The sequence below is a fragment of the Callithrix jacchus genome, chromosome 14, assembly GCF_049354715.1.
Source record: "Callithrix jacchus isolate 240 chromosome 14, calJac240_pri, whole genome shotgun sequence".
Lineage (NCBI taxonomy): Eukaryota > Metazoa > Chordata > Mammalia > Primates > Cebidae > Callithrix > Callithrix jacchus.
In genome coordinates this window covers 77,957,049-77,981,145 of record NC_133515.1, presented here as the reverse complement: position 1 = coordinate 77,981,145, position 24,097 = coordinate 77,957,049, and the positions used below count along the sequence as shown (strand labels likewise).

The window sequence follows — 24,097 nt, the reverse complement described above, 5'->3', positions numbered from 1 at the left end:
CCTCGGCCTCCCGAAGTGCCCAGCCACTAACACTTTTAAGAAAATGTCAGCCAGGTGCGGTGGTTCACACCTATAATCCCAGCTCTTTGGGAGGCCACGGTGGGTGGATCACCTGAGGTCAAGAGTTCAAGACCAGCCTGGTCAACATGATGAAACTCCTGTCTCTACTAAATACAAAAATTAGCCAGGCGTGGTGGCAGGTGCCTGTTATCCCAGCTACTCAGGAGGCTAAGGCAGGAGAATTGCACTGCACTCCAGCCTGGGCAACAGAGCAAGACTCTGTCCCAAAAAAATAAAAGGAAAAGAAAATGTCACAATGAGCACTGTAAGTATATTCAGCCATTCACTTATCAAATCCTTACTGGGTAGGTACCTTTTGCCTTGAATTTGTTACTGTTCTAGGATTGAAAGCAAAAAGACAAATAACACATAGTTTTTGCTTTTCATGAATTCACAGGCTAATATTATAATGAGAGGGGAGTGAAAATGTGCTTAAGAAACTTTTAAATATTGGGTTTTAATAATTTATCTTCCATAAAGATAATCTTTTTAATGATTTATCTTCAAGCATACTCTACCCAGTGCCTAAGCAGTGTCTGGTACCTAATGAACACTTGGCAGTTTATGTGATGAATGAATGAATGAATCTCAAGGAACATCACAGGTAAAGGAATCTTAACCTTGGGAGGGTGAGAAAGGTGAGAGAGTTTTTAAGGACAAAAGTTCACTTGCTCCCAGGCAAAAATGGAAAGGGAGCTTACAGGCAGAGGGAACAGCCAGAGCAAGAGCATAAAAATAGGAAACTACATAGCAATCTAAGTAAAGTACAAGTGTTTTGTACAGACTGAGCACAGGATATAAAAGGTGGAAATAACTGAAGTTTTTATTCTGCGGGCAATGGGGAAGCAGGGGTGTCACTGTAAGACTTTAAGGTCTATGTATACATTTTTCCTTGACTGATAATATTATTTTAATAATTATGCTATAAAAAGTTGGGAAAATAAGAGTTTAAAATGACTCATAACCTCAATTTTATGGGTTTTCATATTTTATCTTTGTAAGTTGTAATTTTGTGGTACCAAGATTCTGTATTTAGTTGTACTGATAAACATGTCATGGGGTTTTCCCATGTGAAGACCAGTCATCATAACCACTATTCTAATGACTTACAGTGGATGACCCATAATCTATCTACCAGTTTTCCTACAGTTGAAATTTTATATTCACTTCTAGTTCTTTACTTAGCATTGGGAATCTTAGAAAGATGAAATACAGCTTTCAAAGACAAAAGATATTCATTTCTTCATATTATGAATGATGTTGCAAGTAAATATTGTTTTAAACTTACCTCTTTTCCATATTTTGGATATTTTTCACTAGAATACAGGCCAAGAAATGGAACCACTGGCTCAGTGTGTATAAATATGTTTATGACTCTGAATAGATATTACAGAATGCTTTCCAAAAAAGGTTCTATATTTTAAATTGCTATCTGCAAAATGTGAGAATATATCTTTTAGACTTATTTTAAAATAAATGTTTAGGCTTATTTTTCTTACACAAAGAAGGAGAAAAATCAGAAACATAAGCAAAACGAAGAAAACTAAAACCATACACAATCCTAGTACTCAGATATAATATTGTTAATAGTCTAGTTATATAAACACACAGTTTTTTACATAATAATGTGTGTGCATGTGTGTGTATAATTTTTACCCCAATTTTCTAGTCACTTAATATTATCATCTTGCAAGATCAAGAAATATATTTAGGTTACTTCACATTTTTCTGAATAATAGCACTATAACAATACCCTTGTAGCAGAATCTTTGTGCATATCCTTAAATATTCCTTAGAATAAAGTGGTTGACAAATGTACGCAGTTTTAGAGGATATACAGAGGAAGACGCTGAAGATACAAAGAGGGAGGGCTGACAGCAGCGAGCTCCACACAGTTCCCTCCTCACCCTCACGCCTAACAGACACCTACTCCTAGCTTCCATGTTCCAGCGCGAACATCACTTTCTCCAAAGAGCCTACTTCTAAGCCTCCAGCCTACTCAAAGTGCCTCTGCTATGTGTTTCAAAACACTCTGTATTTCCCCTATGATAATGCTTCTTACACTCTGTTGCATCTACTTGTTCACCAGTTTGTCCTGCTCAGCAAATGTGGTACTCTCAATACATCTCACTCCGGTACTCTCAACTGCTAACGTGACAGAGCTGAAGCTCAGTAACACTTTGTTGAATGAATCAGAGGGTGAGAAGGGAATGAGAAAAGTTCAGTTTTAGATTATAGGAAAAGCTTAAAACAATTCCAATTCCAATAGTCTTCCCTTATTTGTGGTTTTCCTTTCTGTGGTTTCAGTTACCTGGTACTGAATAATACCACAAAAACAGGGAAGTGAGATACTGAGCTGGTAGAGGAAGGAATTAGTTACTTCTCTACCGGGGGCAGATGATAAGAATTCAATAGCAACTGGCAGAAGATATTTAGAAAAGTGAACTTAAAATAATGTAATTATACATTTTTTAAAATGACTATGAGAAGGAAAAAGGTCAAACTAGCGACTGAAAAAACAAAACAAGCTGGGCACTGTGGTGCGTGCCTGCAGTCCCAGCTACTTGGAAGGGTGAGGCAGGAGGACTGCCTAGGTCCAGGAGTTCAAGTCCAGACTGGGCAACAAAGCAAGACCTTACCTTTAAAACAAACAAACAAACCCCCTACAGCCTCAATATCAAGGTGGCAAGTCTCCAGAAACTTAATGAAATAAAAGATTTTTGGTATAAAGTATTTTCTATTATTTACATTTTAGAGTTTTTCCTACCTAATTTCCTCATATTATGTAGGAGAGCCCTTTCTCAATATAGAGGTTTTCAGTAAACTGGTTAATATATCTTCAAAAAGTATTCCATGTCAAGGGTTAGTTTTTTTTTTTTTTTTTTTTGAGATGAAGTTTCACTCTTGTTGCCCAGGCTGGAGTGCAGTGGTACAATCTTGGCTCACCGCAACCTCCACCTCCTGGGTTCAGGCCTCAGCCTGCAAAGTAGCTGAGATCACAGGCATGTGCCACCATGCCCGGCTAATTTTGTATGTTTAGTAGGAACAGCATTTCTCCATGTTGGTCAGGCTGGGCTCGAACTCCCAACCACAGGTGATCCGCCCCCCTTGGTCTCCCAAAGTGCTGGGAATACAGGTGTGAGCCACCATGCCTGGCCAACAGTTAGCTTTCAAAAAACAAATTTTTTTTTGAAACCAATAGGATTAGGGGAATATTTTCTCATGGATGAAGAAATGGGTCAAAAACAATAGGTTGTCGTTTAGTCACTACCTCTGCCCATGCTTTGAGAACAGCCAGTTTTTCCATGGTTGTGGCACTCTCTCGGTACAGCTGGCTGGAAGATCCTTTTCCAGCCTGAACTTTGTCCAGAGAAGAAACAAGAAGATTGTGTACTCGACGGAGATCATTGAGATCACTGACAACTCCACTTCCAATCCATGTACTACATACCTAGACAAAGAAAATTTAAAAACGTTTATGTAAAAAAAAATTAACACAGTGTTACAGCTCTTTTAGAATTTGTCCAGCAGGCTTTCCGATTTTTACTGGAAAGCCCCTCTCACACACACACAAAAATATTAACACTGCATAAGAAAATTGAATAAATGATATTTATCCTAGAAGATAAAACACAAAATAAAACCAAAGAACAAAACAAAATATCCAATACTATGCTTTAATGTTATTATTATTATTATTATTTTGAGACAGAATCTCACTCTGTCGCCCAGGCTAGAGTGTAGTGGCATAATCTCAGCTCACTGCAACCTCTGCCTCCTCGGTTCAAGTGATTCTTCTGCTTCAGTCTCCCGAGCAGCTAGGACTATGCCCAGGTGCGTGCCACCATGCCCAGCTAAAGTATTTTTAGTACTGATGGGGTTTCACCATGTTGGCCAGGATGGTCTCGATCTCCTGACCTCGTGATCTGCCTGCCCCAGCCTCCCAAAGTGCTGGGATTACAGGTGTGACCCACCGCACCTGACTATTATTTTTTTATATCAACGGCAAGCATAGATTTTATTGCACTTCTCTGTAGAAAACAAAATAATATTTACCTATCATGTTTCCACTATGTACTTTAACAAAAATGTTAGCAGAAATAATTTTCCACCCAAAGCAGTTCAGTCTTGAATAATTCTTTAATTCGACAAAACTTCTGCTTACCATAGGCAAAGGGTTATGCTAGCTGCTATGAAGAGAACTTTAAAAAAAAAAAAGAGAAGGCCTGACATGGTGGCTCACACCTGTAATCCCAGCACTTTCGGAGCCTGAGGCAGGTGGATCACGAGGTCAAGAGATTGAGACCATCCTGGCCAACATGATGAAACCCCGTCTCTACTAAAAATACAAAAATTAGCTGGGCGTGGTGGCACATGCCTGTAATCTCAGCTACTTGGGAGGCTGAGGCAGGAGAATTGCTTGAACCAGGGAATCGGAGGTTGCGGTGAGCTGAGATTGCGCCACCGCACTACAGCCTGGCAACAGAGTGAGACTCCCTCTCAAAACAAAAAACACATTGAATGAACACATGGGAATGTTTTATGACTGTGATACTACACTTAAAAAGAGACGAGAGACATTCTCTAGCAGGAGAAATGGGAATGTTTAGGTGTTAGGAAGTTTTGTGTGTATAGACATAGGAGAGTTACATGGGGAAGATATAAGATTAGGAAAGTTAATTCGGATTAGATTAAGGCAAAATTTAAATTCAATGCAAAATTAATTCAGACTTCATTCTGTAAGCAATCGTGAGTTTCCATGGCTTCTGGACAGGGGGGATGATATTATTAGAATTCTGCTCTAGGAAAACTATTCCAGTACTTACATATAAGAAAAAAAGTATATAGACAGTAAGTAATATGCCCAGTTAAGTGTTCTTTTACAATATACCACAGAACAGAGATGACATGGATCAAATTGGGAATGGAATAAAAAAGGAGAGGCATCTGAGACAAACTTGTAGTTAGAAATCCAAGGATATGAAAACCAATTAGCTATTTTACAGGGTCGGTGCAAGGAGATACAAACATAGCAAGGGATCAAAAATTCCCAAATGCGAATTGTTGAAGCTTCTGACTTGAATGGAAGGAAGGTGATACCACTGCTTTACAGGGATGGTACCAAAACAAATGAAACTAAGTGGAGATAAGAAGTGAGAGAGCGTGACTTTAATTTTGAACATTTTTACATGCTGAGTTCAAAGTGCCACTAAGAGACCTGTAGAAAGATATTCAGCAGGCAATTAAATACTTGGGTCTGGATTTCAGGAGCAAGTTCAAGGGTAATTACATAACCCTAGGAATTCCCACACAAACGTGATAACTAAAGTATTATTAAATTTTTTCAAGGACAGGTTAAAAAAAAAAAGCCTTAAAGCCAGACTAGATGGAATATAGTTACAATTAAGGGACAAGCAAAATAAGAAAAAAGAAATTGAAGAAAACACCAGAAAAACAAAAGAAAAACCTGGCAAGTCCAGTGACAATGGAGCCAAGGGAAGAGTATCAGGAAGGAAGGGGTGGTCTCATAGTGTCAACTTCATCAACAACAATTACATGTTCTTGCCTTCTCATCTGAAATCCTTGGACCAAGATTTTTTTTCACAGTTCACAACTTTTGGGTAAAAGGTAATAGGGTACTTGAACTTCATTAAGGAACACACTTAGCAAGATGTATGGCAGCACCCCCTAATTAACACATAGCTGTATCTGCAACAAAATGGATTACAAATCACAATGAGAAAGATTAACCAACGCTACATTCTCATGTAGCTTCACATCAGAGCCAAATGAGTACAAGTCAGCTCAGTTTTGCTGCCAAATAAATTATAAAAACAGCTTTTGGTTTTCAGAGCATTTGGATTTCAAATTATGGTTAATGGACTTGTGTCCTATATTGAAAACTCTTTACAAGTTGAGAATAAATATTTATTCTCAAAGAATTCAAAACTAATTTTAATAAAATTAATAAGGATATTTTTACTGTTACCAATTAAGGACATACTGATGGCAAATTTTAAAATGCCAGTCAAAACTGCTGAAAACATAATTAAATTTAAAGTGAAAAGAAATTAAACGTGAATACGAAAAGAAAGAGTTGTTACTTCTAAGGAAATTAAAGGACATATGGGAAAGATTTGATAAATATTTGTTTGGTAGAAATTTGGTAGAAATATAACTAAAAGTTGGGGAAAATTATAAAGACTGGGAAATTGGCACTAAGCTTTCTTTGCAAAAACCTAAGTACTTTCTTGACTTTAAAGAATAAGAAACTAGGCCAGGCATGGTGGCTCACACCTATAAATCCAGCACTTTGGGAAGCTGAGGCAGGTGGATCACCTGAGGTCAGGAGTTCGAGACCAGCCTGGCTAACAGGGTGAAAACCCTTCTTTACTAAAAATACAAAAATTAGGCTGGGCATGGTGGCTCATGCCTGTAATCTCAGCACTTTGGGAGGTCAAGGCAGGTGGATGACCTGAGGTCAGGAGTTCAAGACCAGCCTGACCAATATGGTAAAACCCCATCTCTATCATTTAACAAAAAATAATAATAAAATTTATAATAAATAAATAAATACAAAAATCAGCCAGGCATGGTGGTATGCACCTGTAATCCCACCTACTTGGGAGGCTGAGGTAGGAGAATCACTTGAACCCAGGAGGTGGAGGTTGCAATGAGCTGAGATCATGCCATTGCACTCCAACCTGGGCAACAGAGGGAGACTTTATCTCAAAAAGAAAAAAAGGCCAGGTGTGGAGGCTCACGTCTATAATCCCTGCACTTTGGGAAGCTGAGGCGGGTGGATCACCTTAGGTCAGGAGTTCCAGACCAGCCTGGCCAACATGATGAAACCCCATCTCTACTAAAAATACAAAAAATCAGCTGGGTATGGTGGCATGCACCTGTGAGCTACTTAGGAAGCTGAGGCAGGAGAATTGCTTGAAGCCGGGAGGCAGAGGTTGCAGTGAGCCAAGATCAAGTCACTGTACCCCAGTCTGTGCAATAAGAGCAAAACTCCATCTCAAGAAAAAAAAAAAGAATTATTTAAGTATGGATTATGTTCATGATCTGATCCTACTTTAAATGATTTTTGATTGATCCACTGACTATTGTCCCCAGTTGCATGACATCTGAGGGGCCTTCCTATAATCTAAGAATTACCCTGATTTTAAAGTTTCTTAACATGACATTTGTTCTAACAAACAGGCTAGGATGTCATGTAAGCCAACTCCTTACTTTCCTTTAAGGAAAGAACCTGTAACCTAAACTTGGTTTACTTGTTAGGAAACCAAGCTTCCTCCCAGCAATAGAAGGAAAGAAGTCACAAATTTAAGTCCCCCACTAGAAAAAAATTAACTTCTTACAGAAAAATGCAGCCAGTGGCCAGGCATGGTGGCTCATGCCTATAATCCTAACACTTTGAGAGGCTAAGGTGGGCGGATCCCCTGAGGTAGGGAGTTCAAGATCAGCTTGACCAACATGAAGAAACCCTGATTTTACTAAAGATACAAAATTAGCCAGGTGTAGTGGCACATGCCTGTAATCTCAGCTTCTCAGGAGGCTGAGGCAAGAGAATTGCTTGAACCCGGGAGGCAGAGGTTGTGGTCAGCCAAGATTGTGCCATCACACTCTAGCCTGGGCAAAAAGAGCAAAACTCCATCTCAAAAAAGAAAGAAAGAAAACAGGAGAAATGTACCTACAGCCACAGAAGAAATAAGTTTAGAAGGAAGATGACGGTCTTAGGAGCAGCTCAGGATTGCAGCTACCAGTGAAAGTACAGAGGATGAGTGGACGCTGTATTTCCAGATGGAGCTTTATTGCCCACAGACTAGGAAATTCCCAGGTGGAGGAGCCCCACAGGTCACCAGAGTGGCTGTTTTGGCTGGCGCAGCTGTTTCGGCCGGCCCTGCAGTGCAGCAGCTCTCCGTACAAAATACACTGGTCTGGTTGCCCTGTAAAACTGGCAATTCGAGATCTAGGAAGGCAGATTAGCCCATTCATCTGATTAAATGGGACTCAAACATAAAGCAGGCCAGGAGATTCCCGGGCAGCCACGTTGTTTCAGCCGGCACAGTGGGTCGCCGCAGAGGAAATCACACAGATCCTGGCACCCTTTCAGCAGGCAACTGTAACACCTGGGAGAGAGTCAACCGTTCAACTTGAAAAAAAAGGGGGGGCTCTGAGGCAGGGAGCCAGGTGATCAGGCACAGTGGGTCCCACCCCCACAAAAACAAACAAACAGCAATTGGAAACGCTCGGGGTTGAGAATTTCACGGCAAGCACAACTAAAACCAGGACAACCCAGCTCTGTGGGGGAGGGGCGTCTGCCATTACCGAGGTACTCCACCCTTATGGAGGTAGTTTGCCATTGCTGACGCAGCCTGCTGTTGCTGGGGCAACCCGCCATAACAGAGAGAGTCTGCCATTACAGAGGCAGGCCAACACTGCCATGGCAGTTCTAACCACACCCATATAAACAGGACTGCAGGGAAATACAAATGGCAGCAGGGCGGAGCCAGCAGCAGGGCGGAACCCACAGAAGAGGCTCAGCAAAATCTCTATAGGCAGTGACTAGGCTGCCCCCTTGCTGGGCAGGACAGCCTGGGGAGGGGGGGAGGCACCAATGCAATGGATACCATAAATAAAGCCCTAACCCCCCGGGACAGAATACCTGGGGAAAAAAAAGGGGGTTTATGAGTTCTGCTGCAGCAGACTTAAACATACCTTCCTAGCAGCTCTGAATGAACAATGGAGCTCACAGCTCAGCTCTTGAGCTCCTATAAAGAACAGACTGTCTCCTCAAGCAGCTCCCTGACCCCCCGTATATCCAAAGAGTCACCTCACAAAGGTCTGATCAGACTGACATTTAGCGGGCATCATTCTGGGACAAAGATAGCAGAAGGAACTGGTAGCAACCCTTACTGTTCTGCAGCTGCTGCAGCTGACTCCCAGGCAAGCAAGGCCTGGAGTGGACCTCAGCAGTCCTAAAGAAGAGGGGCCAGTCTGTTAGAAGGAAAACTAAGAAACAGAAATAACCTCATCATCAGCAATCAGGATGTCCACTCAGAGACCCAATCTGAAAATCAGCAATGACACAGACAACAGGTGGATAAACCCATAAAGATGGGAAGAAACCATCACAAAAAAGAAGGAAAACACCAAAAACCAGAACACCTCACCTCCTACAAGGGATCACAACTCCTCACCAGCAAGGGAACAAAGCTTCATGGAGAATGACTGTGATGAAATGACAGAATCAGACTTTAGAAGGTGGGTAAAGAGAAACTTCCATGAGCTAAAAGAACATGTTCTAAGTCAATGCAAAGAAACTAAGAACCTTGAAAAAATATTCGATGAAATGATAACAAGAATGGACTACTTAGAGAGGAATATGAGTGAATTGATGAAGCTGAAAAACACAACACGAGAACTTCGTGAAGCATGCACAAGTTTCAATAGCCGAATTGACCAAGCAGAAGAAAGGGTATCAGAGGTCGAAGATCAACTCAACAAAATAAAACGAGAAGGCAACATTAGAGAAAAAAGCGCAAAAAGAAATGAACAAAGTCTCCAAAAACTGTGGGACTATGTGAAGAGACCTAATCTACGTTTGATAGGTGTACCTGAATGTGACGAAGAGAATGAATCCAAGCTAGAAAACACTCTTCAGGATAGTATCCAGGAAAACTTTCCCAACGTAGCAAGGCAGGCCAATATTCAAATCCAGGAAATACAGAGACCATCACAAAGATATTCCTCAAAAAGAGCAATCCCAAGGCACATAATTGCCGAATCACCAGGGTTGAAATGAAGGAGAAAATGCTACGGGCAGCCAGAGAGAAAGGTTGGGTTACCCACAATGGGAAGCCCATCAGACTCACAGCAGATCTCTCGGCAGAAACTCTACAAGCCAGAAGACAGTGGGGGCCAATATTCAACATCCTTAAAGAAAAGAACTTTCAACCCAGAATTTCATATCCAGCCAAACTAAGCTTCATAAGTGAAGGAAAAATAAAATCCTTAGCGAACAAGCAAGTACTCAGAGATTTTGTCACCACCAGGCCTGCTTTACAAGAGCTCCTGAAAGAGGCACTACACATAGAAGGGAACAACCAGTACCAGCCATTCCAAAAACATACCAAATGCTAAAGAGCATCAACAAAATGAAGAATTTGCATCAACTAATGGGCAAAACAGCCAGCTAGCATCAAAACGGCAGTATCAAATTCACACATAACAATATTAACCCTAAATGTAAATGGGCTAAATGCAACAATCAAAAGACACAGACTGGGAAATTGGATAAAAAGCCAAAACCCATTGGTGTGCTGTATCCAGGAAACCCATCTCACATGCAAGGATACACAAAGGCTCAAAATAAAGGGATGGAGGAAGATTTACCAAGCAAATGGACAGCAAAAACAAGCAGGAGTTAGAATTCTCGTCTCTGATAAAATAGACTTTAAAGCAACAAAGATCAAAAGAGACAAAGAAGGACATTACATAATGGTCAAAAGATCAATACAAGAAGAAGAGCTAATAATCCTAAATATATATGGACCCAATACAGGAGCACCCAGATACATAAGGAAAGTTCTTAATGACTTACAAAGAGACTTAGACTCCCACACAATAATAGTGGGAGACTTTAACACTCCACTGTCAATATAAGACAGATCAACCAGACAGAAAATTAACAAGGATATCCAGGACTTGAACTCAGACCTGGAACAAGCAAACCTGATAGACATTTACAGAACTCTCCACCCCAAATTCACAGGATATACATTCTTCTCAGCACCACATCACACCTACTCTAAAATTGACCACATAATTGGAAGTAAATCACTCTTCAGCAAATGCAAAAGAATGGAAATCATAACAAACAGTCTCTCAGACCACAGTGCAATCAAGTTAGAACCCAGAATTCAGAAACTAACTCAGATCCGCACAGCTTCATAAAACTGAACAACTGGCTCTTGAATGTTGACTGGATAAACAATGAAATGAAGGCAGTAATAAAGAAGTTCTTTGAAACCAACGAGCATGAAGACATAACATACCAGAATCTTTGGGACACATTTAAAGCAGTCTCTAGAGGAAAATATATAGCAATAAGTGCCCACATGAGAAGAATGGAGAGATCCAAAATTGACACCCTAGCGTCAAAATTGAAAGAGCTAGAGGAGCAAGATAAAAAAAACTCAAAACCTAGCAGAAGACAAGAAATAACTAAGATTAGAGCAGAACTGAGGAGATAGAGACATGAAAAACCCTTCAAAAAGTCAATAAATCCAAGAGCTGGTTTTTTGAAAAGAGTAGCAAAATAGACCACTAGCCAGAGTAATAAAAAAGAGAGAATAACCAAATAGATGCAATAAAAAACAATAAAGGGGAAATCACCACAGACTCCACAGAAATTCAAACCATCATCAGAGAATACTACAAACAACTCTATGCACATAAACTAGTAAAGCTGGAAGAAATGGATAAATTCCTGGACACTTGTGTCCTCCCAAGGCTAAACCTGGAAGAAATGGATAAATTCCTGACACTTGTGTCCTCCCAAGCCTAAACCAGGAAGAAGTCAAAACTATGAATAGACCAATAACAAGGTCTGAAGTTGAGGCAGCAATTAAGAGCCTACCACACAAATAAAGCCCAGGTCCAGATGGTTCACAGCCGAATTCTACCAGACACACAAAGAGGAACTGTTATCATTCCTCCTGAAACTATTCCAAATAATCCAAAAAGAGGGAATCCTTCCCAAATCATTTTACGAGACCAACATCATCCTGATACCAAAATCCGGGAGAGATTCAACAAGAAAATAAAACTTCAGGCCAATATCCATGATGAACATAGATGCAAAAATCTTCAATAAAATACTGGCAAGCCAATTGCAACAGCACATCAAAAAGCTTATCCACCATGATCAAGTAGAATTCATCCTGGGGATGCAAGGCTGGTTCAACATACGAAAGTCTATAAATGTAATTTACCACATAAACAGAACCAAAAACAAAAACCACATGATTATCTCAATTGACGCAGAGAAGGCCTTTGACAAAATTCAACTGCCCTTTATGCTAAAAACCCTCAATAAACTTGGTAACGATGGAATGTATCTCTTTTTTTTTTTTTTTTAGGGAAGGAAGGAGGAAGGGAGGGAAGGAGGAAGGGAGGGAGGAAGGGAAGAAGGTGAGGAGGGAGGGAGGGAGGGTGAGAGGGAGGGAGGAAAGGGAAGGAAGGAATTCAAGCAATAAGAGAGACATTGCTGACCTGGATCTAGAGGTTTACAAGTTGATTTCTTTTTTTTTTCTTTTGAGAGAAGGAAAGAAAAAAAAATGAATAATGGAAAGGAAGAAAGAGGAAGAGAAAGAGGGAGGGTGAACGAAAATATTGCTTTATTCAGGAAAAAAAAATGGGTATTAATAATGGCCAATGTTTCACTTAAACCTATGAGTAGGTGTGATGTGGTATTGACAAGAATGTACATTTTGTGTATTTGAAGTGGAGAGCTCTATAAATATTTATTAAGTTTACTTGTTCTGGATCTGAGTTCGAGTCCTTGATATCCTTATTAATTTTCTATCTCACTGAATCTAAGTCTCTATGTATCTGGGTGATAGGATCATCAGCTCTTGTTGTTGTATTGATCCTTTTACCACTATATCTTTGTTGCTTTAAAATCTATTTTATCCACTACAAGAATTGCAACTCCTGCTTTTTATTTATTTATTTATTTTTGCTCTCCATTTGGTTGGTAAATCTTTCTCCATCCCTTTGTTTTGAGTCTTTGCGTATCCTTGCATGTGAAACAGGTCTGCATGTAACATGCCGTTGGGTTTTGGCTGTGTCTTTTGATTGGGGGATTTAGTCGATTTAAATTTAGGGTTACTGCCATTTGATGTTAACTGGCTGTTTGATCCATTTGTTGATGTAAATTCTTCTTTATGTTGGTGCTCTTTACTTTTTGGTATATTTTTAGAAAGGCTAATACTGGTTGTTTCTTTCTGTGTGTAATGCCTCTTTCAGAAGCTCTTGTGAAGCAGGCCTGGTGGTAATAAAATCTCTGAGTACTTGCTTGTTCATAAAAGATTTTATTTTTCCTTCAGTTGTGAAGCTTAGTGTGGCTGGATATGAAATTCTGGGCTGAAGGTTCTGTTCTTTGAGGATGTTGAATATTGGCCCCCACTCTCTTCTGGCTTGTAGAGTTTCCGCTGAGAGATCTGCTGTAAGTCTGACAGGCTTGCCTTTGTGGGTAACCTGACCTTTCTCTCTGGCTGCCCTTAGTATTTTCTCCTTCGTTTCAACCCTGGTGAATCTAACGATTATGTGCCTTGGGGTTGCTCTTCTTGAGGAATATCTTTGTGGTGTTCTCTGTATTACCTGGGGTTGAATATTGACCTGCTTTGCTAGTTCAGGAAAATTTTCCTGAATAATATCCATAAGGGTATTTTCCAGCTTGGATTCATTCTCTCCATCGCATTCAGGTACACCTATCAAACGTAAATTTGGTCTTTTCACATAGTCCCACTTTCTTGGAGACTTTGCTCATTCCTTTTTATCCTTTTATCTCTAATCTTGTCTTCTTGTTTTATGTCATTAAGTTGAACTTTGACCTCTGATATCCTTTCTTCTGCTTGAACAATTCGAGTGTTTAAACCTGTGCATACTTCTGGGAGTTCCTGTATTGTATTCTTCAGTTCCATTAATTCACTTATATTCCTCTCTAAGTTGTCTATTCTCAATAGGCTTTCGTCAAACCTTTTTTCAAAGTTCCTAGTTTCTTTACTTTGGGCTACAACATGTTCTTTTAACTCACAGAAGTTTCTTATTATCCATTCCTTGAAGAGTGATTCTGTCATCAGGATGCACTCGTTCTCCATCAAGCCTTGTTCCATTGTTGATGTGGAACTGTGATCATCTTTAGAGGGAGAGGCGTTCTGATTTTGAGTATTCTCAGCCTTTTTACACTGGTTTCTTCCCATCATTGTAAATTTATCCTCCTGTCGTCTTTGAAATTACCAACTTTCAGATTAGGTCTCTTGAGTGGACACCAAAGTTGTTAGTTCCCAGGGCCAGAACGGCGGCGTTAAGACTGATGGTGCTTTTCTGCCCAGGATTCTCCTGTCTGGCTTCCTTCTTGTGTCCGTAATGGGCAACTCTGCCTTCCCCGGGCTCCAAACCTCGGTCAGAAGGGGAACCAGTCTAGTTTACTCTGCGCCGAGAGCTGCCGCACTGAGGTGCCATCACAGCTGCTGCGCTGGTCTCAGGAGTTGTGCTGGGGACCTGTGTGGGTCCTCCAGACCTCGGTCAGAAAGGGAGCCGGCCCTGTTTACTCTGCTCCGAGAGCTGCCGCACCGAGGTGCTGGCGAAGCCGCTGCGCCGGCCACAAGAGTCGTGCTGGCGCCCCGTGTGGGTCCTCCAAGCCTCTGTCAGAAGGGGAGCCAGCCCTGTTTACTCTGCTCCGAGAGCTGCTGCACTGAGGTGCCGGCAAAACCGCTGCACTGGCCACAAGAGTCGCACTGGCGACCCCTGTGGTTCCTCCACTGGGGATCTTCTGCTCCGTGAGCAACCAGAATTTGTCTGAAAGTGTGGCGTCCTCTAGTTCTCTGCACTTTGACTGAGAGCTGCAATCCTGAGCTGTTATCGATCGGCCATCTTGGATCGTTCCTCCCGGAACGTATCTCAAACTAATAAAAGCTATTTACGACAAACCACAGCCAATATCATACTGAATGGGCAAAAAATGGAAGCATTCCCTTTGAAATCTGGCACTAGACAAGGATGCCCTCTCTCACCACTCCTATTCAATATAGTATTGGAAGTTCTAGCCAGAGCAATCAGGCAAGAAAAAGAAATAAAGGGTATTCAAATAGGAAAGGAGGAAGCCAAATTGTCTCTATTTGCAGACAATATGATAGTATATCTAGAAGACCCCATCGTCTCAGCCCAAAAACTCCTGAAACTGATAAGCAACTTCAGCAAAGTCTCAGGATACAAAATCAATGTGCAAAAATCACAAGCATTCCTATACACCAATAGCAGACTTAAAGAGAGCCAAATCAAGAACGAACTGCCATTCACAATTGCTACAAAGAGAATAAAATACCTAGGAATACAAGTAACAAGGAACGTAAAGGGCCTCTTCAAGGAGAACTACAAACCACTGCTCAACGAAATAAGAGAGGACACAAACAGATGGAGAAACATTCCATGTTCATGGTTAGGAAGAATTAATATCATGAAAATGGCCATATGGCCCAAAGCAATTTACAGATTCAATGCTATCCCCATCAAGCTACCAAGGACCTTCTTCACAGAACTGGAAAAAACCACCTTAAACTTCATATGGAACCAAAAGAGAGCCCGCATAGCCAAATCAATTCTAAGCAAAAAGAACACAGTGCGAGGCATCACACTACCGGACTTCAAACTATACTACAGGCTACCGTAATCAAAACACCATGGTACTGGTACCAAAACAGAGATATAGACCAATGGAACAGAACAGAGGCATCGGAGGCAACACAACATAACTACAACCATACAATCTTTGATAAACATGACAAAAACAAGCAATGGGGAAAGGATTCCCTGTTTAATAAATGGTATTGGGAAAACTGGCTAGCCATGTGCAGAAAGCAGAAGCTGGACCCCTTCCTGACACTTTACACTAAAATTAACTCCCGATGGATTAAAGACTTAAACATAAGACCTGGCACCATAAAAACCCTAGAAGAAAATCTAGGCAAAACCATTTAGGACATAGCAGTAGGCAAGGACTTCATGACCAAAACACCAAAAGCATTGGCAACAAAAGCCAAAATAGACAAATGGGACCTAAGCAAACTCCACAGCTTCTGCATGGCAAAAGAAACAGTCATTAGAGTGAATCGGCAACCAACAGAATAGGAAAAAATTTTTGCGGTTTACCCATCTGACAAAGGGCTGATATCCAGAATTTACGAAGAATTAAAATAAGGAAAAAACAAACAAGCCCATTCAAAAATGGGCAAAGGATATGAACAGATACTTTACAAAAGAAGATATCATACATGAGGCCAACAAACATATGAAAAAATGCTCATCATCACTGGCCATTAGAGAAATGCAAATCAAAACTACATTGAGACACCATCTCACGCCAGCTAGAAAGGCGATCATTAAAAAATCTGGAGACAGCAGATGCTGGAGAGGATGTGGAGAAATAGGAACACTTTTACACTGTTGGTGAGAGTGTAAATTAGTTCAACCATTGTGGAAGACAGTGTGGCCATTCCTCAAGGCCTTAGAAATAGAAATTCCATTTGACCCAGCAATCCCATTACTGGGTATATATCCAAAGGACTATAAATCGTTCTACTATAAGGACACATGCACATGAATGTTCACTGCAGCACTGTTTACAATAGCAAAGACCTGGAACCAACCCAAATGTCCATCGATGATAGACTGGACTGGGAAAATGTGGCACATATACACCATGGAATATTATGCAGCAATCAAAAACGATGAGTTCGTGTCCTTTGTAGGGACATCGATGAATCTGGAGAACATCATTCTCAGCAAACTGACACAAGAACAGAAAATGAAATACCGCACCAGGCGCGGTGGCTCAAGTCTGTAATCCCAGCACTTTGGGAGGCCGAGGCAGGTGGATCATGAGCTCAAGAGATGGAGACCATCCTGGTCAACATGGTGAAACCCTGTCTCTACTAAAAATACAAAAAACTAGCTGGGCATGGTGGCATGTGCCTGTAATCCCAGCTACTCAGGAGGCTGAGGCAGGAGAATTGCCTGAACCCAGGAGGTGGAGGTTGCGGTGAGCCAAGATCGTGCCATTGCACTCCAGCTTGGGTAACAAGAGCGAAACTCCGCCTCAAAAAAAAAAAAAAAAAAAAAAGAAAATGAAATACCGCATGTTCTCACTCATAGGTGGGTGATGAACAATGAGAACACATGGAAACAGGGAGGGGAACACTACACACTGGGGTCTGTTGGGGGGAATAGGGGAGGGACAGCGGGGGGGGAGTTGGAGAGGGATAGCATGGGGAGAAATGCCAGATGTGGGTGAAGGGGAGGAAGGCAGCAAATCACACTGCCACGTGTGCACCTATGCAACTATCTTACATGTTCTGCACATGTACCCCAAAACCTAAAATGCAATTAAAAAAAAAAAGAAATAAGTTTAAGGCAAATTCAATACTCATATACAAGATATAATTCTAATAACCTTTGATTTTCTAATGATCAGGAGCACTGTAGGAGATTTTGTCTGCTTAAATGCTATGCTCTGAAACATCTTCATGATATACTAATTTACACAGGGACAGTAATTATTTGGTATTTCTGTGGCAGTATCCCAAACCAAATTATCTAGTCAACTCAAAGGTTTGCAGCATGATCCAGAGACCTATTTCTTATCAACAATGGTTCTTTTGTCTCTGGTCTCCTGTCAGTGGAAAGAATTAATTTCTCACGCCTGTAATCCCAGCACTATGGGAGGCAGAGGCAGACGGATCACAAGGTCAGGAGTTCCAGACCAGTCTGACCAACTTGGTGAGACCCTATCTCTACTAAAAATATAAAAATCAGCCAGTTGTGGTGGCGCATGCTTGTAATCCCAGCTACTCAGGAGGCTGAGGCAGGAGAATCACTTGAACCTGGGAGACAGAGGTTGTAGTGAGCCAAGACTGTGCACTCCAGCCTGGGCAAGAGAGGGAGACTCTGTCAAAAAAAAAAAAAGCACTTTTTTGGTGGTTTTATGGGTCTCTGCAGATACAATAATGTGAGAATAATTCCCTGGGATTAATTTTGCAATGAAATGTCTATAATACAGGATTCTCTTTAGGATAATTTAATACCTACAAACTAGCAGAATTTTCATAACGTGTGGTCAAAAACAATGCTTCGACCACAATGTTTATTACCTAATTATTGTTTCATCACTTCATACAGAATAAAAAGAAAAACTGTCACTGTTGTATTTCCAAGATAAAAATATTATTGAGTTTCTCTCTCTCTCTCTTTTTTTTTTTTTTTTTTTGAGACAGGGTCTTGCTCCATTGTCCAGGCTGGAGTGCAATAGTGCAATCTTGGCTTAATGTAGCCTTGACCTGCTAGGCTCAAGATATCCTCCAACCTCAGCCTCCCCCGAGTAGCCGAGACTATAGGTATATGTCACCACGCCCAGCTAATTTTTGTATTTTTTGAAGAGATGGGGTTTAGCCATGCTGCACAGGCCGGTCTCAAACTCCTGAGTTCAAGCAATCCTCTCAAATTTTGGTCTCCCAAATTTTTCTCTCTTCTTTCACAAAAGTTAAATTCTAAGATATCTATGAATTCATAGAAGACAACTATACAAAGTCCCATTTTTCTTCTTACCTGGCAAGCTTTTGCTATTATATCTGATGGTGTATCTTGTGAAAAGGCTGGTCTTAGAGCAGCTCCCACCTAGAAAAATAAAACATTTTAATTTTAATTTTTTAAGACAGGGTCACACTCTGTCACTCAGGCTGGAGTGCAGGAGTGCGATCTTAGCTCATTGCAACCTCCATCTCCCAGGCTCAAGCAATACTCCTGCCTCAGCCTCCCGAGAAGCTGGGATTACAGGATGCGCCACTACCACTGGGCTAATTTTTATATTTTTAGTACAGATGGGGTTTCACCATGTTGGCCAGGCTGGTCTTGAACACCTGACCTCAAATGATTCATCTGCCTTGGCCTCCCAAAGTGCTGAGATTACAGGTGTGAGCCACTACACCCTGCCCAAAGCATTTTATTTTTAAAGGTAAGTAGTAAACATAAAGCCTCTTGTAGGTTTGGAGATGAAAACACACAAAAACACTTCAATGTTCCTTTTCTTTCTATCACTTCTCCCTTATCTCTTTTCAGTTATGATAAACTCAATCACACTCTTTTTCTTTTGCTTTCCAGGAGGTTATCATTATCAAATCTATATGACTGTTACATCAACTAGGCAATAAAAGTTTTTGTTTCACAGTAAACAGGATTTTCTGACAAAGTCACACATTATCAGACATACCAAAAATTGCAATTGTTAGATTTTTTCTATTTTTCTAAGCCTATTTCTAACAGTATTTACCTTATGAGTGAATCTCATATAACTGAATCAATTTCTTTAAATAACCGAGTAGTACTAACGATTCAGTCACTACATGACCCTAGAGATCATTTCACCTCAAAAAGAGATGCTTTAAAAAGCTGCTCAAAAATATTAATCTATGCATTTTTGTTATAGTAATAAGTAAAGGAATATGAGTTTTAGTTTTAAATGAGCCAACATCAGTCAAAGATTCTTAGCTATATTGGATATAACAAGTATAAGCTGAATACAGAAATAAGATGTAGTCAGCTCCTATATTGAGATATTCTTCCCTTACAACAGAGATCCAGTTGGTCAGGTATATCAACAGTACTCTGGAAATTAATCAAGAGTTTCTCTCTATGACTAAAGACAGATAGTAACTGATCACAATATGTGAGCCAGTATTGGATCTGTACTGGAAGAGAAAGAATACTATATGAAATAGGTTACTGGGTTGACTGACACAGCTGGAGTATGATAGATTATGTAAAAGTAGTAATATCAATGTTGAATTTCTTGAGGTTACCTATTCTGCAGTAAGAAAACAAAACAATATTCTTGTTCTTTAAAAATATAGTCTAGCCGGGCGCGCGGTGGCTCACCCCTATAATCCCAGCACTTTGGGAGGCTGAGGTGGGTGGATCACAAGGTCAAGAGATCGAGACCATCCTGGTCAACAAGGTGAAACCCCGTCTCTACTAAAAATACAAAAATTAGCTGGGCATGGTGGTGCACGCCTGTAGTCTCAGCTACTTGGGAGGCTGAGGCAGGAGAATTGCTTGAACCCAAAACTGGAGGTTGTGGTGAGCCGAGATCGTGCCATTGCACTTCAGCCTGGGTAACAACAGTGAAACTCCATCTCAAAAAAAAAAAAAAAAAAAAAAATATATATATATATATATATATAGTTTAAAATGCTCAAGGATAAAAGCACATCATTTAAATAATTTACTTTTAAACGGTTTAAAAAAAACTGTGTGCCTTGGGGGAGAAAGAGAGAATCATTGTTAAAGAAAATGAGGCAAAATTAACAATTGGCAAATATGAATATGGGGTGTAAGATAGTTTTTTGTACTATTCTTGCAGCTTATCTGTAAATTTTATATCATTCTTTTTGGTCTCATTTTTTTGACATGGAGTCTCGATCCTGTTGTACAGGCGGGAGTGCAGCAGAATGATCTCAGCTTACTACAACTTCCACCTCCCAGATTCAAGGGATTCTCCTTCCTCAGCCTCCTGAGGAGCTGGGATTGCAGGCATGGGCCACAACGCCTGGCTAACTTTTCTATTTTAATAGAGATGGGGTTTGGCTAGGCTGGCCTCAAACTCCTGACCTCAGGTGATCCACCTGCCTCGGCCTCCCAAAATGTAAGGATTACAGGTGTGAGCCACAGCATCCAGCAATATCATTTTTTTTGAAATGGAGTCTCGCTCTGTTGCCCTGGCTGGAGTGCAACAGCATGATCTCGGCTCACTGAAACCTCTGCCTATTGGGTTCCAGTGATTCTCCTACCTCAGCCTCCTGAGTAGCTGGGATTACAAGTGTATGCCACCACGCCCCGCTAATTTTTGAGATGGGGTTTTGCCACTCAAACTCCTGACTTCTGGCATGCTGCCTGTCTCGCCTCCCAAAGGGCTGGGATTATAGGCCTGAGCACCTGGTGATATCACTTCTAAATAAAAAGTTAAAAAATAAATCATTCCAATAGGTTGGGTATTTGGGAGTAAACAATTATACACAGGTTTTCTTTTTTTTTTTTTTTGAGACCAAGTTTCGCTCTTGTTACCCAGGCTGGAGTGCAATGGCACGATCTCAGCTCACCGCAACCTCTGCCTCCTGGGTTCAGGCAATTCTCCTGCCTCAGCCTCCTGAGTAGCTGGGATTACAGGCACGCACCACTGTGCCCAGCTAATTTTTTGTATTTTCAGTAGAGACGGGGTTTCACCACGTTGACCAGGATGGTCTTGATCTCTTGACCTCATGATCCACCCGACTCGGCCTCCCAAAATGCTGGGATTACAGGTGTGAGCCACCGCGCCCATCCCTATACACAGGTTTTCTATAGCTAGTTGGGCTAGAAGCTATAACTTCTTCACTTATACTTAAGATATAAAAATAGGGCCATGTGCAGTGGCTCTCACCTGTAATCCTAGCACTTTGGGAGGCTGAGGAGGGTGGATCACGAGGTCAGGAGATCGAGACCTGGCTAACATGGTGAAACCCTATCTCTACTAAAAATAGAAAAAATTAGCCAGGTGTGGTGGCAGATGTCTGTAGTCCCAATTACCTGGGAGACTGAGGCAGGAGAATCACATGAACCTGGGAGGTGGAGGTTGCAGTGAGCAGAGATTGCACCATTCCACTCCAGCCTAGATGACAGAGTGAGACTCCGCCTCAAAAAAAAAAAAAAAAGTAAAAACAATGGATTATATTCACATTTAAAATTTTTATATTTGAATACAACTTTTAGATGAGGCACGATGTACTGGAGTGAAGATTTTGCCATAATCACAGTGTAAAAAAAAAAATCTGTTATTCCCTTGTTAACAAACTTTTTTTAACCTTCATATAACCCCCAAGGCTAGGATTAGTTTACTATGCCTCATCTGAAGAACATAAGTACAGGTATAAATCTCAGGAGTGACAAGTAGATCCCTCTTTTGAATGAAATAAAAAAAAATCTTTGAAAGTATCTGATTCTTTCAATAATACTTTTAATTGCTGTTATTAAGAGTAATTTATCCTTCATTATACATGGGGAAACTGCTATCTACTTCTAAAAATGCTTATGAAGGTTTGGCATAAAAAATAATGGCAGCAAATCCACAGCACTCTTTTTAATGTTCCTTTTATCTCTGAGAGGGCAGGGCTAAATATCTAAACACAAGACTGGAAAGCTGAGCTGGAATTTCTATTCCAGTTTTATCACTAATATGCTATCACAATTTAAAAATAGTGACAACAGTTTGACACTTACTCCTTCATTTGCGGGGTGACTAAAACTAGGTAACAGACGGTGGAGATAAAGACACGAATTCTACAGGAACAAACAGACTGTATTTCCAAATGCAGTCCTCTAGGAAGCCTGTACTTCTTTAATGGTCTTTCAAAAGGTCAATTTTAAGTTTTTAAATAAATAGAAAATCTCACATTAGCTTGATACTGCTCCAGTATGACATGGCCTGGAAATTCTGGCTCAGGCACAGACGCAAATTTCTTGATAATGTCTTCAAGTGCCTGGAGCCCAGCCATTCGCAGCTGGTTGCTATGATCAGTTGCAGCCATGAATGCCATGCGAATCAGGTCAGAGAGATGAAGTACCAAGAGGTCATCTAAAAATAAAAATAGAATTAAAAAATAAAAACTTTTCCAAAAAAAGTATAACAACATAAAAATATGAAATGAAATGAATTGATAAAATACACAATCCACATATTTCATGACATTTAAAAATAGCAAAGATACTACATTCTTTTAAGACAACTTCCACATCAATCTTTCAAGAACAGTGATAAATATATAATACAGTAATGTTGACGATGTTAGAGGATGTATAATGATATGTGATGCAAAATACTTTTTTTTTGAGATGGAGTTTCGCTCTTGTTGCCCAGGCTACAGTGTAATGGTGCAATCCTGACTCACTGCAACCTCTGCCTCCTGGGTTCAAGCGATTCTCCTGCCTCAGCCTCCTAAGTAGCTGGGATTACAGGCATGTGCCATCACTCCCGGCTAATTCTGTATTTTCAGTAGAGACTGGGTTTCTCCATGTTGGCTATACTGGTGGGAACTCCTGACCTCAGGTGATCTGCCCGCCTCAGCCTCCCAAAGTGCTGGGATTACAGATGTGAGCTGCTATGTTCAGTTGCAAAATACTTTTAACATAACTTGTCCAAATGAGTCTTTCTTTTTTTTTTTTTTTTTTTGAGACGGAGTTTTGCTCTTGTTGCACAGTCTGGAGTGCAGAGGCATGATCTCAGCTCAATGCAACCTTTGCCTCCAGGGTTCAAGTGAATCTCCTCCTCAGCCTCCCAAGTAGCTGGGATTAAAGGCGCCTGCCATTATGCCCGGCTCATTTTTTGTATTTTTAGTAGAGATGGGTTTTGCCACGTTGGCCGGGCTGGTCTCAAACTCCTGACCTCAGGTGATCGGCCCACCTTGACCTCCCAAAGGCTGTGATTACAGGCATCAGTCACTGCGACTGGCTGAGTTTCTAATTCTTTAAGAACAAGGACTGGCAGGCTTTTTCGGTAAGGAACAGATAGCTGATATTTTTGACTTTATGAAAGAAAACACAATCTTGAGACCCCAAACACACTATGCCAAAGAAAAAGTGAAGTTTGGGAACTGAGTCATGCAATACCGCCTCCCTTTTGTTCCCAGATGGCTGTAATTTCACAACTGTTTGTCATTGCCTTATTTTCAGCCAGGTTCCCACAATGACAGAAGGCCAAAAATCTTCCCAAATGGCCTCCTCTCACAAATTGCTCACAAGGAATCTTTCAGCATACATATCCCCTGCTAAGAACCAGCCCTAAAACCAAGTTCTATTGAATCTCACCCTGACAATGCCAATTACCAGTTTATGTTCACAGGTGAGAAAGCATCCCTTTCTCTACCATGAGGCCAATGTATGACTGACTTTTTCCTGTATTCCCCCTTTTCACAAGTAAAACGTAGATCTACTGAGGCTAAGCAGGGTGAGATGGCTCAGCCTGTAACCTAGCACTTTGGGAGGCTGAGGTGGGTGGACTGCTTGAACTCATGAATTCTAGCCCAGTCTGGCCAACATGGTGAACCCCATCTCTAAAAAAAAAAATACAAAAATTAGCTGGGCATGGTGGCGTGGACCTGTAGTCCCAGCTACTCAGGGGGCTGAGGTGGGAGGATCCCTTGAACCTGGGAGGTCGAGGCTGCAG

The 24,097-nt window shown here is 40.9% G+C and overlaps 1 protein-coding gene and 1 non-coding gene across 23 annotated transcripts in view; one reads left to right on the top strand and one right to left on the bottom strand.

The window, feature by feature from the left end:
• HEATR5B (HEAT repeat containing 5B) overlaps positions 1-24,097 on the bottom strand; it is a 111,833-nt gene that overhangs the window by 26,393 nt on the left and 61,343 nt on the right. For all 22 annotated transcript variants that reach the window (XM_035272809.3, XM_078349492.1, XM_035272810.3 and 19 more), the window contains 3 exons: positions 22,329-22,510; positions 18,454-18,522; positions 3,332-3,511 (listed from right to left, as the gene is read on the bottom strand). In XM_035272809.3, coding sequence (XP_035128700.1) covers positions 3,332-3,511; positions 18,454-18,522; positions 22,329-22,510 — 431 coding nt within the window. The remainder of the gene's footprint in view (positions 1-3,331; positions 3,512-18,453; positions 18,523-22,328; positions 22,511-24,097) is intronic.
• On the top strand, positions 3,558-3,619 carry LOC118147580 (U7 small nuclear RNA). Its single transcript, XR_004734024.1, has one exon. It is a non-coding gene; the product is annotated as a U7 small nuclear RNA (small nuclear RNA).